Source organism: Chiroxiphia lanceolata, chromosome 9, assembly GCF_009829145.1.
Source record: "Chiroxiphia lanceolata isolate bChiLan1 chromosome 9, bChiLan1.pri, whole genome shotgun sequence".
In the NCBI taxonomy this organism is placed as follows: Eukaryota; Metazoa; Chordata; class Aves; order Passeriformes; family Pipridae; genus Chiroxiphia; species Chiroxiphia lanceolata.
Window position 1 is genome coordinate 26,484,864 of NC_045645.1, and position 14,516 is coordinate 26,499,379.

Here is a 14,516-nt window from a genome sequence, read left to right on the forward strand (position 1 = left end):
GGAGCACTGGAAGATGATGGCTCACCTCTGAGCTCTGTATGTTGCTGCTGCAGCAAGGGTAAATGCAGAATCAATAACAGGTTTTATAAATCTTTTTCTCCAGAAACGCTTTGCCAAGAGTGTTGCTCCCATGGGCATTTACTTTAGGAGAGAGACAGGTTATCTGAGGAGTCCTTTCCCAAGAGACTTCTCTGTTATGTGATGTTTTAGCAAGAAAGACCTTCTCCAGAGACTATGCTTTCCCTCAGGAAATTAATCTGTTTTGCAGAGGTTTTCCTTGCATGTTTCAAAAGACTAATTTCTGTCCCCTTTTATTTGAAAACAACACCTAATATCGGTTGTAGCCTTTGGTCTGTTGGTCCCTGGTGATGTGGTGTCTTCTTTCACCTCCTAGGCTGGACTTCAGACACACAGAAGTTCCAGTACAGCTGTCTGCAGTCAGTGCCTTTGCTCAGTGCTGCCTGTGACTTCCACTCTGCTACAGGTACTCAAATCCCCAGGTCAGCATCCTTTCTGGAAGTCTCATCCCTTGGTGGTTTCAGACGAGTGTCCAGGAATACGGCCCCAGGATCAGGGACTAGTGGAGCCAGAGGCCACAGAATCATCCACAATTCAGTCCTTTTTTTCTCTTGGTTTCCCCATAGGAGTGAGTTTGCCTTTGCTGCCATTTGCAAGCCCAGTTTAGCCCACAAAAGGCTTCCCCAGTGTCCCAGGGTCACAAATTCCAAGCCAGACAAGTAGCAGTATCATGCTGTTTCCCACCAGTGCCAGCACTGCCACATGATGATTTCTGGAGCTGAAAGACCTCTTAAGTGTGGAATGTCTGAAAAACCCTGGAGTGACGAGCTCTGGGGTTTCCATTTCCAAGGCTGGGGATTGCTGGATTCATGACCTGGTTTAAGTAGGGCAGAGAATGTGTGTGTGAATGGAAGGGGAAAGAAATGTCACTGGCCAGCGGGAAGCTGTCTGTCCCTGCAGGGACTGGGGTTCCCAAGGTGGATCCAAGCCATCAGGCTTCACAGCCAGGATGAGCTGCTAATTTCAGCCATGGCACTGCCCCAGCTGCCTGCTTGGAGAGATGCTCGGGTTTTGTTTGTGCACAAGGGAGTCGTGTCTCGCGGGTGCCCCATCCACCACGGGGGACGTCTCTGTGAGCAGAGGGCCAGCACTAATGCTGTCCTGTGTGGCTGTGGATGAATTCACCCCTTATTCTGTGCTCTCCATCCCTGCTGAGCCCGGAGCCCTGCCCTGCTCACAGGCAGGCAGAGATGCTGCCGTTTGCAGTGCTCGTTCAGCCGGGCTTCCACACCCTGGTGCCTCTAATCCCAGACAAAACCCAGGCTGCGGAGCAGCAAACACAACAAGACCTCTATTCTTAGCCTGGAAGGCCTCAAAGCTGGTTCTTTGGGGTGTGGGGCGATGAATATGCAGTTGCTGGAGCTCTTGACAAAGCCGTTAGCTGGGAGCACACACTCCTCTCCCATTGGAGCCGTAGCCTTCTCTGCAGCTTTTCACAGTTACATAAATATGGCCTATTTTCCCCTCGCAAATTAACATCTTGCTCGCTAAGTTTAGGCTTTTGCATGTGTACAAAACAAACCTGATTTTTCACACGCAGCTGGAAATCCTGGATCACCTGGGGAGAAGCTGTCCCTGTCCCTACAAAGCCTTCACAGTAGTGATGGACAGTGGCACTGGCAGTGTCCCCTTGTGAGTCCTGGACACAACGCTGCAAATCACCTGAGGTGCCTTATCCTGTTTTTCTCCCCTCTGGGAATGTCAGACCCCAGCCTCATGACTGCGAGGATGCTGGAGGGTCTGCCTTCCTGGAGACTGGAAGTTTGGCTTCCTGCTTTGGGGCGTGGAGCAGATGGCTCCTCACTCCCCAGAGGACACTGATATGGGTATTATTTTCCCCAAAGACAGTTCGTGCCTGCCTCCCCCAGACATGCTGGGAGATGGCACTGCAGTGTATCTGCATTAAAAAAGCCCTATGGGGAATGGATGTCACTTGGAAATCTCCCGGCCCCGGGGTGTAAGAAAACTGACGTGCATCCACAGGGACTCTGGGCAGCTTTATTAGTGATGTAAGTAATGCCCATGCAGAGTGCTGGGAGAGAGATGCCCACACCCCCCTTTGCAGTGATATTGCTCCCTTCTTCAGCATCCTAAAGGGATCCAGCTCCACAGTACCACTGGGCTCTCTCTGCGGTGGGAAAACAATCGGGATCTTGACACACCATCAAACCTCAGCTTCCTGCTCCTCTTGTGGTGGGAATAAGGATGGGATACCTGGTTATAGGTCCTGAAGTGATCATCCCTTGGGCCTTGTGCGTGCTGCTGCAGGCGGAAAAGCCATCCACAGCTATGGATCCACAGTGAGACCTTTTCTGTTGCAGGGCTGATGGAATGTTGGGACTTGAAATGCGTTCTGACAGCTCTTGGCAAAGTGACCCGTGAGGGGGAAGATTTCCTGGAGCTGGGTGCCAGTGTCCTGAGGCCAGTGGAGCAGGCAGGCAGCCAGGGTGCTGGATTTTGGCTCGGTAGGACTGCTCCTATCCTGCTCTACTGTAAAAACGTGTGTGTGATCTCAGGTGAGTCTTAAAGGTGTGTTATTGAACACAGTCACTTAGAGACAGAGACGGGCCTGGCACTCTCAGCTTAACTGCTTTGGAGGGTATTGACTTGGAAACTGTGATTGTAATTCCATGCACCAGCCATTGATTTCTATTAACAGCAGCCCTGTGGCTAGAGATCCATGTGCCTGCAAACACCAGTGGGAAACCTTAGAGTGGGGAGCTGCCATAGAAGGGTGACTGGGAGTTTCGGGGTTTTCTGACTTGGCTTTTATTTTAATCCTTCTGACCAAACTGAGCCCCTCAGGTGTGACCCAGTCCCTCTGAGTGGTAAAGCACTGGGACAGAGGAGGGGAAGAGGTGTGAGAGTTTTCAAAAAGCTGAAAAAGGCATTAGGCACAAAGCTCTTGCTTCCTTCCAGAGGGGTACACGCTTCTAAGCATGTGATGCTTTAGAACAGCACATTGTAAAAACCTGTGGAGTGAGGAATTGGTGTCCCTTTGGGGAGGATTACAGCTGGATGCCTGAATCCCTGTGTTTTGGGTCTGTCATTGCAGCAGATCAGCAGTGTCAGGGACTGCTGGCAGCTCTGCATGCAGCTTCCTCACAGCATCCAAAGGGGAGGTGTCATGGCTGGAGTGTCTTTCCACCCCCTCCAACACCCCTGCCAGGCCTTTAGATCTGTATTGGCACAACCCAGACGATGGGAATGAGAGGGGGAGGCTGAGCTTTGTGCTGGTGCTTTGGGTATGTGCAACCCACTTTCTGTCTGTCTCGATGCAATGCCATCTTTAAAAGCCCTGGGTCAGGCCAGCCCTGTGCCATCCCTCAGAGGACTGGGCTTGGGAATTCGTTTTATGTTCAAAGGAAGAAAGGAATGATCCATGAAAATCTGAACACTCTGTCACTCTGATCCCTTCCTGCCCCCTAGCACAGCTCTTCCCCTTCCAGGTAAAAGCAAACAAAGACAACGAAGTCCCCTGTGCCCAGGCGGTAGTTTTCCTTGCTCCGATGGTCCATGAGGTCCTAATCTCTTCCCTGTCCCTTTCCCCCACCGTGCCCCCGGTCAGCAGCGGATGCTGGCGAGTTCTCCATGGGCAGCAGCCAGCCTGCGGGAATAATGAGAGCAAGTCAGGCAGTGCCATCCTATACAAGCCTCTGTCTGCTCTGTGTGTGTGCATCTGCGAGAGCGCGCTCCCGCTCTCCCTTCTCCCCCTTCCCTCTCTTTCGTAACCCCCCTCCTTCCACCAGCTCTTGTTCTTTTCACGAGATGCAGGGCTGGGGAGCCAGGAAAAGTGGCACAGTGCTGCTGCTCCTGCGGAGATAACTGTGGCCAGGCTGGGTCCCTCGCCCTCCCCGATGCACCGGGAGTCTGCAGACACTGTTCCTCAGGGCCCCAACCAGCCATGTCCATCAAGCACCAAAAGCCACGTAGCTGCAAGACAGGTAAGAGCTAGGAGGGCCTTGGTGGGTCATGAAAGGCCTCGTGGTCCTTCACTTGGCCACGAGCCCCTGGGGGAGGGATTTTTCCTTGCTCCTGCCCCAGTTTCCTGCGGGAAAGAATGACTCTGCAGGCAGGGCGGGAGGGGAAGGGTGCTGCTCGGATGTCACCCCTATTAATGCACGGGCAGCGCTTCTCCCCGTGCATTAATCTTCCTGTGGCGTCTTATGAATGGTCAAAGGGACACAGACGCTGCTTGTAATTAGCAGGCAGGGAAAGAGCAGCGTGTTTCTTACACTCAGCCCAGCCCAGCCCTGGCTGGGCTGATGGAGGAGCAGGACTGGTTCTGGGGTGATCTCCGTTGCAATGGGATTAGCGCTGGGCCTTTGATGCTGGGAGAAAACATCAGCCTGTGCTAGTGCCTGCACCTCTGAGATCTTCACCATCTTTGCATTTTTCCCCCCTGCTTTGCTATTGTTGTGGTTTTAAAATGGTGGATTGTGTTTCTTTTGAATATTTGGCTATCTGTGACATTGTGACTAACACCCGGGCTGAATGCTGGGGCTGAGCTGGTTAAAAATAAGACTAATTGGAGCGAAAAGAGACCGTGTTGGAGGCAAGAGAGCTGCATTGAGCTGAGACTGTAATGAAAACTTGCAGATGGTAGAGGCATGTGCACTCTTTGGGGGAAGAGCAGGGAGCTAAACCGGGGGGGCTCATTTTCCTGCTGCCCCATCCGCAGGGCTGCTGTAACTCATGGAGACCCCTGCAGCGGTGAGGGTCATCTCTTTGCTCTTTGATGGGTGGGGGCAATGAGCTGGTTGTTTGGCACAGCTAACAAATACAAGGGACCCTTGTGTTGGCATCTTCTCCCTGTGGCTGATTACGTCTGCACCCCATCCCAGTGGAATGCCATTGCATTCCCCCATCTGGGGAGCGTACAGGTTGCATAATGAATGGGCTGAGCGTTCTCTTTCCCGTTGTGCCGCCCTTCTCTTGCCCCTGAAGCCCCGGGCTCCTCCAAAGCAGCACTGGGACAAGCCTGGCCTCTTGCCCTGCTGTCCTTCCATGCGGCTCTGGGGACATTGCCCGGGCCTTAGGGCTTGACTGGTGCAGATGTTGGCAGAGCTCAGTGAGCATCTCTATCCAGCCCGGCAGGACACAGGCACTGATTGCAGCCAGTTTCCCGAGGAGGGATCAGTGCTGGAAGCAGCAGACATTTTTATGAAAGAACCACCCTCTGCTGCAGAAAGAGGATGAGCCCATCTCACTCACCTCATTTATATTTTAGTTAAGGCTAGAGCAGCAGCCTCCAGAGATGAAAGAGAAATCCCAGCTCACCCTTGTGGCTAACTCTGTTTGTATTTCATCCTACAAATACCCATTCAGTTTCTTGTGTGTTTAAAGTGAAGCACGTGCTCAGGTGTTTTGCTGTGGTGGGACTGACCTGCCAGTCCCACATTGTGTATCCATGCAGGGTTAACAGCCCCAGTAAATCCTTGCTGTGGGACCTGGATGCCCTGTAAGCCCAAGTCTTTGAAATAACAGCGATAAGAGCAGAGCAGCACAGACCTTGTCCATCATAAATGGATTTGGGACCGCAACCCTGAGGTCTTAGGGCTGATTTTTAGCATTCAGCAAACAGCTAGTTTGCAGTATTCAGCTCACAAAATGCAGGTTGCTAGCAAGCACCTCGGATGATCTCTTAGCAGAAAATTAACCTCATCCCTCAGCAAGCCTCGCTCCCTGGCCTGTGCCGAGCATCAGATCTCAATCAAAACCTAGGAGGGGCAGAGAATCTGTGGCAGGGGATCCTTGTGGAACTCTGTCTGTTGGGGTGGATCTGTCTCGGCTTCCCAGCCGCACACACTGCCTGCGTTACAGCCGCTGCCATATTGACAGCAGCAGCGACGCTGGGAGCTGGGAGGGCTCCAAGGCTGCACAGAGCAGCTCTGTGTCAACTCCAATCCTTTCTGCCTCCCTGCTCCACACTAACAGCATCCTCTCCAACGCACACGCAGAGGCACGACGCGCTTCTCTACATGGAGCTGCTCCTGGGCATGGCAGTGTGGTTCCTCAGAGAACAATTACGAAATTGCAATAAAGTGCTTTAAAGGGGAAATTCTTCCCTTTGATTCCTGTCTGCCCCTCTCAGCCTGGAGCCTCCCACCCTGCTTTGCTGTTGGTTTTTTGTGTCCTACCTGCCTGGAGGAACAGGGGAGGGAGCGTGGAGTGCAGGCAGGGGCCAGGAGCCATCTCGCAGTGGAAGCATCTGTTCTGCCACGGCAATCGTGATGCCCGAGAGCCACAAGCATGTCCAGGAGACACTCCTATCATTGACACAGGAGAGAATTTAAATAGCTGCCATGCTCTCGAGCTAAGCCAGAGACAGAACCGTAGATCACACTTTATGTAACTCATTTTTATTTTTAAACGTATTCTTTCATTTTCAAGGGGAGTTTGACTCGGTGGGTGTCTCCTATCTCCTTGTTAGCACATGTGAGGTGGCTTCTTTGATCAACCCCCCATCCAGTATATCAGCTGCTTGATTTCCTCACCTGTACCTGAAACTCAAGCTCCCCTTATTTCACCTTTCAGGATTTCCTTCAGCCTGGGCTGGTGTGGAGAATGATTTGAGGTTTAAGGTGAATGGATAAATCAACCCCTTGAAAGCATTCTGAGCTGCATCCGTGGATATTTTGCAGTGCTACTGGAGATCTTTTTTAAAAGGGGGATCTGTTCTGATGGCTCTTCACAAGTGAGAGAAGTGTGTGGTTTGTTTTGCAGTTTAGCAAGTGATCTGTGTAACTCCTAATTCCTTCCTTCCAAGGAAGTCACCTTGTGCTGGACACTCAGACAAGCCATCAGGCAGCCTTGGCACAGTGAGCAGAGTTGGTTGTCAGTTACTAACGATTTCTTTCCAGCTTTAAGTGCAAACAGGGGTGGAGAACAGAAAGCTCTGAAGATAAATTAATTACTGATTTGAATTCCCTTGGGGTTGGGCCCAATATAGGTACCAGTCTGGATTCTGGATAAATTCTGAATGAACATGGAGGAGATCAAATGACGCTTCATGTCACAAGAGAGTTGCTCAGTGTCACTCCAGGTCAAGGGTGGTTGTTCCTTCCAGTTCTCCAGTAAAAGCTCCCTTGGAATACAGCAGAAGGGGTCTGTGGCTGCAGGTTTGTCATTGAGCTAAAGCTAAAGACAGGCTTTGCAGGTTTGCAGCATGCAGCCCACTTGAATTCCCAAAGCCAGGACTCCTGTAGGAGGCAGCTGCCCTTGTGTAACCAGCAATTTGCAGTCACAGAGCCTACATGGAATTACAGAATGGTTTGGATTGGAAGGGACTTTAAAGCTCATCTTGTTCCAAGACCCTGTCATGGGCAGGGACACCTTCCATTTCACCAGATTGCTGAGCATCTTCTGGAGAGATCTCAGAGGCAACAGGATAGTTTGCTTGGCACTATAGAAAATCCTCTTGGACTAGCAGGTTGTGAAAGCACACTCCTTGAACGAGCTCCTTGCAGCACTGCACCAGAAAGGAGAGACGCTGCCACGGACCCAACAAAAGTTGCAAAGTAAGAGCAAACACAACCCAAAGAAGCTCAAAGCCCTTGTGGCAGGGATCACTGTAAATATGACAAGGCTACGAAGTCGAAAATGAGAAGTGGAAGCGACAGCGGCAGGCTCAGCGTGATGTCTCGTTAAACAAAAAAATAATGGCATTCCAGAGCAGCAGCAGACCCCTGAGGACACAGAACAAGAGTGAGAAGATAGGGAGAAGTCTACTTAAATGTCAAGGTGAAGGGGTTTATTTGAGGCAAACCCACAGCCAAGTAAATGAGCCAGTCAGGGTAGACATCCTCTGATCTTCCAACTTGGAGAAGGATTGCCAGCTCCAGGAATTGCCATCCCTGTACCTGGAGAGGCAAAAGCCACATGACCACCAGCCAAAGCTGCCTTCCTGGTCCTGCTGGATGTGTCAGGACAGCTGTGCTGGAAGGTAGAGATGTCTTCAGGCCACATAATTATGTCTCTCATTTGAGTGGCAGAAACGGGCATCAATTGAAGCTGGCGGAGCTGTTTGGTCTGGAAGAAGTTTTTGGGTAAAAACCATTTGAGTGATGATCAATGGTCAAAACACATGGAATAGGTGGGGAGGCACTGAAAACAATAGGGAGGGTGAAAAGAACCCTGGGGAGGGAGAAGATTAATGTCCAGAGAACATGGTGGCAAATTCCCTTCCTTCCCCCCCAGGGACAGCCAGCATTCCCAGTGCTGCACGTGTTCACTGCTTGTGTGTTTGCTGTCAGCAGGTCAGGAGGAAATTGCTTTGGAGTAATTTTTGGTGAGATTTAAAATTTTGGATGGGATTCAAGCCTAATATCAAAATGAGGTTTTTTTATTAAAAGCATTTAAATAGAAGCTACAGAGTAGTCAGAAGCAGGAGGGCTATTTTAGAAGGCATTTGCTATAAACCTACTGCTCAGAAGCTTTCTAAAATATTACACTATAAAAACCCCATAATTCTCTTTATCTGCAATTTAATTACATTTCCCATAGTGCCTATGTCAGAACAGTTCACTTATTCTTGTTCTCTATTAACTCACACCTGCCCCAGGAGATTTTTAGAAGAAAAAAATGATGACATTCAGAGTCATTTATGTTGCTCAGGATCTCACTGAGGTCACAAAAAGGTTCTAATGATATACTAGAAAAATAGGAATTTGGGGGACTCATACTGGTGATGGCTGTGGGACTGCAATATATAAAACTGGTGTAAAAGCAGGGGGAGGAATGGGAGCACTTTTGTGATCCATTGACCTATCCCATCCAGAATTAGTGGATCAAAGTTTTTGATCTGTTTGGGACTGCAGCAAAGTATCAAAGTATCTGAATAATGGACCAGAATTATCCAGAGCTTTGTTGACTGACCATTTTGCTGACCTCCTCCACCCCACGATATCTGTGGTGTAAATGAGCTCTGAGGGATGTCCTGGAAGTATTATGAAAACATTGTCACTTGTGACACCCTGTGGTGCCCAGAGAGAACCTGGGAGCGTGGAAATAATGTATTAAAACAAAAATGACATGTTAGAAGTTAAACCCTTGGTGATGTTGTGTTAAATTTGGCTTGGGTTTGGGGCAAGGGCTGCAGCTGACTGTTATTTAACTTGAGCAAACCAGCCTGTGGGAGCAGAGGCATAAGACGAACCTCAACCTTTGACTGTGGTTTAGAGGAGATTTTGCCAGCCATAGCATTTCTTCAGTGCTTGTCTTCTGATAACTGGAGACATGATTAATCCCAGTCAGGAACAACCTGGGTTTTGACATGGGAGGTTGAGAACAAGGCAAATAATATTTCCTTGCCACGTTGAGCTGTCAAGGAGGGGATCCAAGCTGATCCAACCCGAGACCATTGCTGCAGTGCTGCTGATCCCTGTGTTTTTGTAGGAGGTTTTGCAGGACTCTGCCTCTCCCCAGGGATGGTGCCTGGTGATAAAGTGCTACCTCAAGCCATGCTTCCTGCTTGTAGCACCAGGATGCCAAGGCCAGCAGTGTTTTAGCAGAGAGGAAGGTGACTACAAATTTCCAGCAAAAAGGCTAATTTAACTGCAGAAGTCTTTTTTTAAAATTTAGTTTTATTTTTTTTTAGTCAGTCAACTTTATCAGGATCAAAAAAGCAATGGATATCCCATGGCTTGAGCTCCCATTGAGCCAGTGACCCCCCCCTCAGTGCCTGGGCAGCCCTTGTGACACCCAGATGTTGTCACCAATGGTGGAGCTGAGCCCAGAGCTGGGGGGCTGTGCTGCAGCCCCCTCCGTGTCCGTGCCCTGGGTTAGGTTGTTGTTAGAGTCACTGGGGTGCACTGGACATCCCACACACATCCCCTGGAGGATGGAGGCAGGTGCAGGAGAAAAAAAAAGGGATTGGAACTTATAGGGTGGGGTGGAGGGCGCTGAGGGAGGTTGCAGGACTGCACAGACCAGGTGAGACAAGGGGTCTGTCACATCACTGGCTTGCTAGGTGGATTTTTCCTTCTGTCATCCCATGCCCAGCAATAAAGTCCTCCTTTGCCTTGTGCCAAAATCTTATTTGGCCCTGATGACACCTGGGCTCCTTAATTAAACTCTCCCACCCCTTCTGTCTGTGGCAACTCCTGGTGATCTGCGACCTGAGAGAGCGGCAACCTCCCCGAAACCTCTGAGGAGCCGATTAAAACGATGCAGGCGGGTGCTTTCTTCCGACATACCGAGGGTGACAACAGCGAGCGCTCTGGCAGGCATCCCCCCTCCCCGCCCCCAGATGCTCCCCGCCAGCCTCTGGCATCCGCCGCCCGTGCGCGGCGGGCCCCCATCCCCGCGGGGGGACAGGCTGGGGCTCTGCTGCCAGGTGGGTGAGGCGGGGATGCGGCGGAGCGGGAGGATGCGGGGGGCTCCTCGGCAGAGCCGCTGCTGAGCGCTGCGAGCCGGCTGCGCAGCCGGGCTGGGGCTGCCGGAGGGTTTGGCTGGATGGGAGAGCGGCTCTGAGCGGCGCGGCTGCTGCTCCTGCTGCTGCTGCTGCTGCCCGGAGAGAGGTGGGGAGGGGAGGGGTGTCGAGGTGTGACTCTCGCCCCGGGCAGGGGGCTGTCTCTGAAGAAGACGCTCTGCTCTCTCCCCAGAGCCTCTCTGACCACGCTGTCGGCACAGACCCACCGGCAGGGAGGACAGGTCAAAGGCAGTGAGTATCTTTATCTCTGTGTCCGTCTGTCCGCAATGCCTCTGTGCTCGTTTTTTTTCCTGGCTTTCTCTGCATGTGAACGGATGGATGTTCTTAATCTCCTGAAGCCCCTGAGATTTCACGGTTTGGGTTTGTTGTTTTTATTTTTTTAACCTTTGTGCTGCTATTTTTTTTTTTCTATTGGGATGGCTTCTTTATCTTTGCTCAGGTGTTTTGACAACCTGAATGTCCTAATCACACCCCCCCCTTTCTGTCTCCCAAGGAGAAACCCCCAAAACACATCCATGATGAGACTGGCAATTCTCCTTGACCGGGGTCCTTTCATAGGAGGGGGAGGTAGGATGAATGATGGAGCGGGAGGTAAAATCCCTCACCAGGACCCCTATTGCAGTGCCAGACACCACAGATTATAATTTAAAGTAATACCTCGCTGGCTTTATTTGCAATCAGAGGAAATATCCGTGGGTATGTCAGCTGAGCAGTGGGATTGCCTTCATGGGAAATGTAGGTCTCAGCATCTGTGAAGTCAGACAGACTTTGGGATTGCAGGGAAGTTGGGTGCTGCTCAGCAGTGCAGGTGGTTGCTGTGGGGGCTGGCGAGTGGGTGGGAGTGGGGGTGAGCAGAAGGCTGTTTCATAACAGTACCCCAAAAATCGGGCTGCTAAAGGAGGCTGCAAGGGAGAGGGCACCCGGCTCTGCTTCCAGCTGTCGATTTGGAGCAGCAGTGGGAAAGAGTAGCAAGGGTTGCTGGACTCTAGGAAGCTGTGTGCTGTGGCCCCACACGCGGGTGAGGCTGTTAATGAGGAAATTTAAAGGGGCTTAAGGAATTACAAGGATTGATTTCAGTTAAAGCGCATCGAGGCAGCCGGTCAGGGTAGGGATTAAGGGAATGCACTCAGTGGCATGTAGTGCAATCCCAGTTCCATTAATTTAGTGGGAAGAGGCTTTGTGCGTTTTTAATGTAATCGGGTTTTAAGAGGGATGCTGTGTTGGGCAGCCCAAGCTCCGGGATCTCCCCAGGCCCCAGCAGAGCAGGGTCCTGACTCCTTGCACACCCTCCCCACTCTCATCAGTTCCTCTGTCTCCTCCTCAGTTGTTCCCAGTGGGCAAGAGGGCATGACATGGAGGTTACCTGGAGCTTGGCCCTGTCCTGACAAGTCAGAAACCTTTACCCTGTGCTCACTGTGCAGTCCTGCTCTCTTGTCCCCTTGGTGTCCTGGCTGGTGGATCTCACCTTCACTCTTTGTGAGATTTGTTCAACCAGTTGCTGTGTGCCAAGGCTTATGGAAACCCCACTATCCCCAGTCTCCCTCTCTCCCTTCCTCCTTCCCCCCCCTTTGCAGGCTGTGCATCTCTTTGGTGGTTCCCCACAGGCTCCCACCACCCCAAAGAGGAGTCACTTGCCTTGAGTCATTTTTGTGTGAGTGCTTGAGCCTGTGATGGTGAAAGGACCAGCACCTGCAGATGCGTGAAGTCCTCCTGTTATTTTATTTGCAGTGCCAGCTTTTCCATGATGCCTGGCCAGTAACACCAGCCATGACCTGGAGGGACAGGGACAAGAGGTAGTTTGGCCTTCTTAGCAAGGTCAGCCCGGAGCTCTGCCCATTGAGGAGAGACCTTCAAAGGCGTTGAATGATGAGTGCAATAATGCCAACTCCTGCTGCTCCGTGGTGAGCTGTGACGCCAAACTCAAATCTCTTTAGACCTGAAGCTGGACTTAACCCACGGTCCTGGTCTTAGAAGGAAATGCTGTCTCTCCTCTGTGATCATCCCTCAACTCTGAACATCTTCCATTGAAAAACTGACCTTCCGCGCTAGGAGGCAAGGATCAAATGGGTTGAGAACAACTGGCCCTCCTTGTTTTTGGCAAAGAGGATCCTTTGATATATTTTTAAGTGCCAGGACATGAGACAGTAAATCCCTCCTTCCTGCACTCCTGCCTCCTGCAAAACAACCCCGACTGCGGTCCAAGCCAGCCAGTTAAAGGGTTAACCATAACTGGATGCCTGAATGGCTGCCTTACTGATCCCACGGAGGTAACTGGAAAGACACAATGCACCCCTCACCCCTGCCCATCCTGTCGCTGTCTATCTTGTCCAGCAAGCCCTTCAGCTTCTTGCAGCGTCTCCTCTTCCCTCCTGCCCTTCCCTCGCCTCTCCATCTCCTGCGGACCCAGTTTCTTTCCCTCTCTTTCTCCTGTGTCCTGTCTTGGAAGTCCTCACCAAGAGAAGGGTGTTCCATGAGAGACAAACTCCTTGCCCGTGGCGCAGCGTCTCTGCCCCCCATACACTCCGATTCCCTGCTGCAGTCCCTTGATCTCAGGCATCAGAGGGAATTCTGAGCAGCACTGCGGTAATGTGTGTCACACCTCTTGCTGGGAAATTCGTGAGCTTGCTAGAGCAAACAGAGCAGGGAAGAGAAAGGTTGGGGGTAGGAGGCATCAGGAAAGGTACCAGGAGGATGCCATAGGAGACTCGGTGTCTGTTTGAGCACAGCAGGTCCAGCATGCTCAGCTGGGAATGTGACACTCTCTGTGCTGATATCTGGGGTTTATGGAGCGCAGCATCCCGGGCCCATGGCCGTGGGTCCATAGTTGGAGGCTGTGCAACAATTCCTGCAAGTGAAGATCTCCTGGTTTTTGTGCCTATTAAATGCTGTGAGCTGCCTGTGCTGCACCAGGGAGACACTCGGTGCATTTAATTACCATTTAATTTGCTTTAAGATCACATTAAAATGTGCAATAATAGAAGCTCTCCGAAGGGCGGGAGGAGAAGGGGGAAACAGGCGCGCTACAGATTGGCTCAGGCACTGGTGCTGAAGTGTTCTGCAAGGATTACATATGGAAGGGAAAAAATCCTTTACTCCTGCAGCCACAGAAAGTATTCGGCATCTGTTTGGCAGCTGGGCTTGGAGAAGGGCTTCCTGCAGCTCAAAAGTAGGTCCAACAGCTGAGAAGTGGAGACTGAGTCACTAAACCTTCCTCCCATGGTCCGGAGGAGAGAGTGGCCTGATTTGATTTCCAGGGAATCTGGTAGAAGAGATGCCCTTGGGCTGGAGAGGCAAGTCACAGGCTCTGCTCTCCTAGAGCCCATGTAAACCCACTACCAGCCCCCGTATGTTTTGGAGAGGAGATGGTGCCAGTCCCGTAGGATGCATGTGTGTGTTCCATTTGCCTCTCCCTTCGTGTTCCTCCCCATCCCGGGGTTATGTAATGAAGGATGCTGCGGCTGCTGTCCCGGGAAGGGGCTGGCAAGGACGCGAGGGGCTGGTGGAGGATCGAAGGCTCTGGGGCTGGTTTGAAATTCAGAGGAAAAAAAGCAATAAAGCCATTTTCTGCCTGGGTAAGCGTGTCAGGAAAGAGGCAGTTTTATCCTGCTTATGTAACCCTGAGCCTAAAGAAGCTGCTTGGGATCGATCCTGACCAGGGACTCATGGCTCTGCAGCACAGGCTCACCTTGCAGGTGTCTTACTCCCACTCTTCTTCCTCCAGCCCCCTCCTGTCCTCCAGCCCTGGTATTTGTGCTGTTTCTGGTGCTTCTGGAGCAGGGTGACTGATTTCTTGTATTGCTGCCCATTGCTCTCCTCCCACACCTGACCAGAGCAGAACTTTCCAAGAAACCATCCCAAAGTGTGCAGCCTTTAAAAGCCTTTTTGCCAGTCAGAGCAGCTGAATGACTGGTGTGGGTGAGCCTTCAGCTGCTCTGATGCTGTGTCCATCCTTGGCATCTGCCTGACATCTTACTGGAGATGTCTCAGGGTCACTCCCACGGATGAG

At 51.5% G+C, this 14,516-nt stretch overlaps 1 protein-coding gene across 7 annotated transcripts in view; it reads left to right on the plus strand.

The window, feature by feature from the left end:
• Positions 1 to 3,885: 3,885 nt before the first annotated feature.
• Positions 3,886 to 14,516, plus strand: part of RGS8 (regulator of G protein signaling 8) — a 29,574-nt gene continuing 18,943 nt past the window's right edge. The window contains exons 1-3 of one of the 7 annotated variants that reach the window (XM_032696567.1): positions 10,372 to 10,414; positions 10,683 to 10,741; positions 12,239 to 12,777. In XM_032696567.1, coding sequence (XP_032552458.1) covers positions 12,752 to 12,777 — 26 coding nt within the window. In that variant the 5' untranslated portion in view covers positions 10,372 to 10,414; positions 10,683 to 10,741; positions 12,239 to 12,751. Of the gene's footprint in view, positions 4,023 to 10,280; positions 10,415 to 10,633; positions 10,742 to 12,238; positions 12,778 to 14,516 lie in introns of those variants that run through there. The other 6 variants (XM_032696565.1, XM_032696562.1, XM_032696563.1 and 3 more) reach the window with 6 other exon arrangements.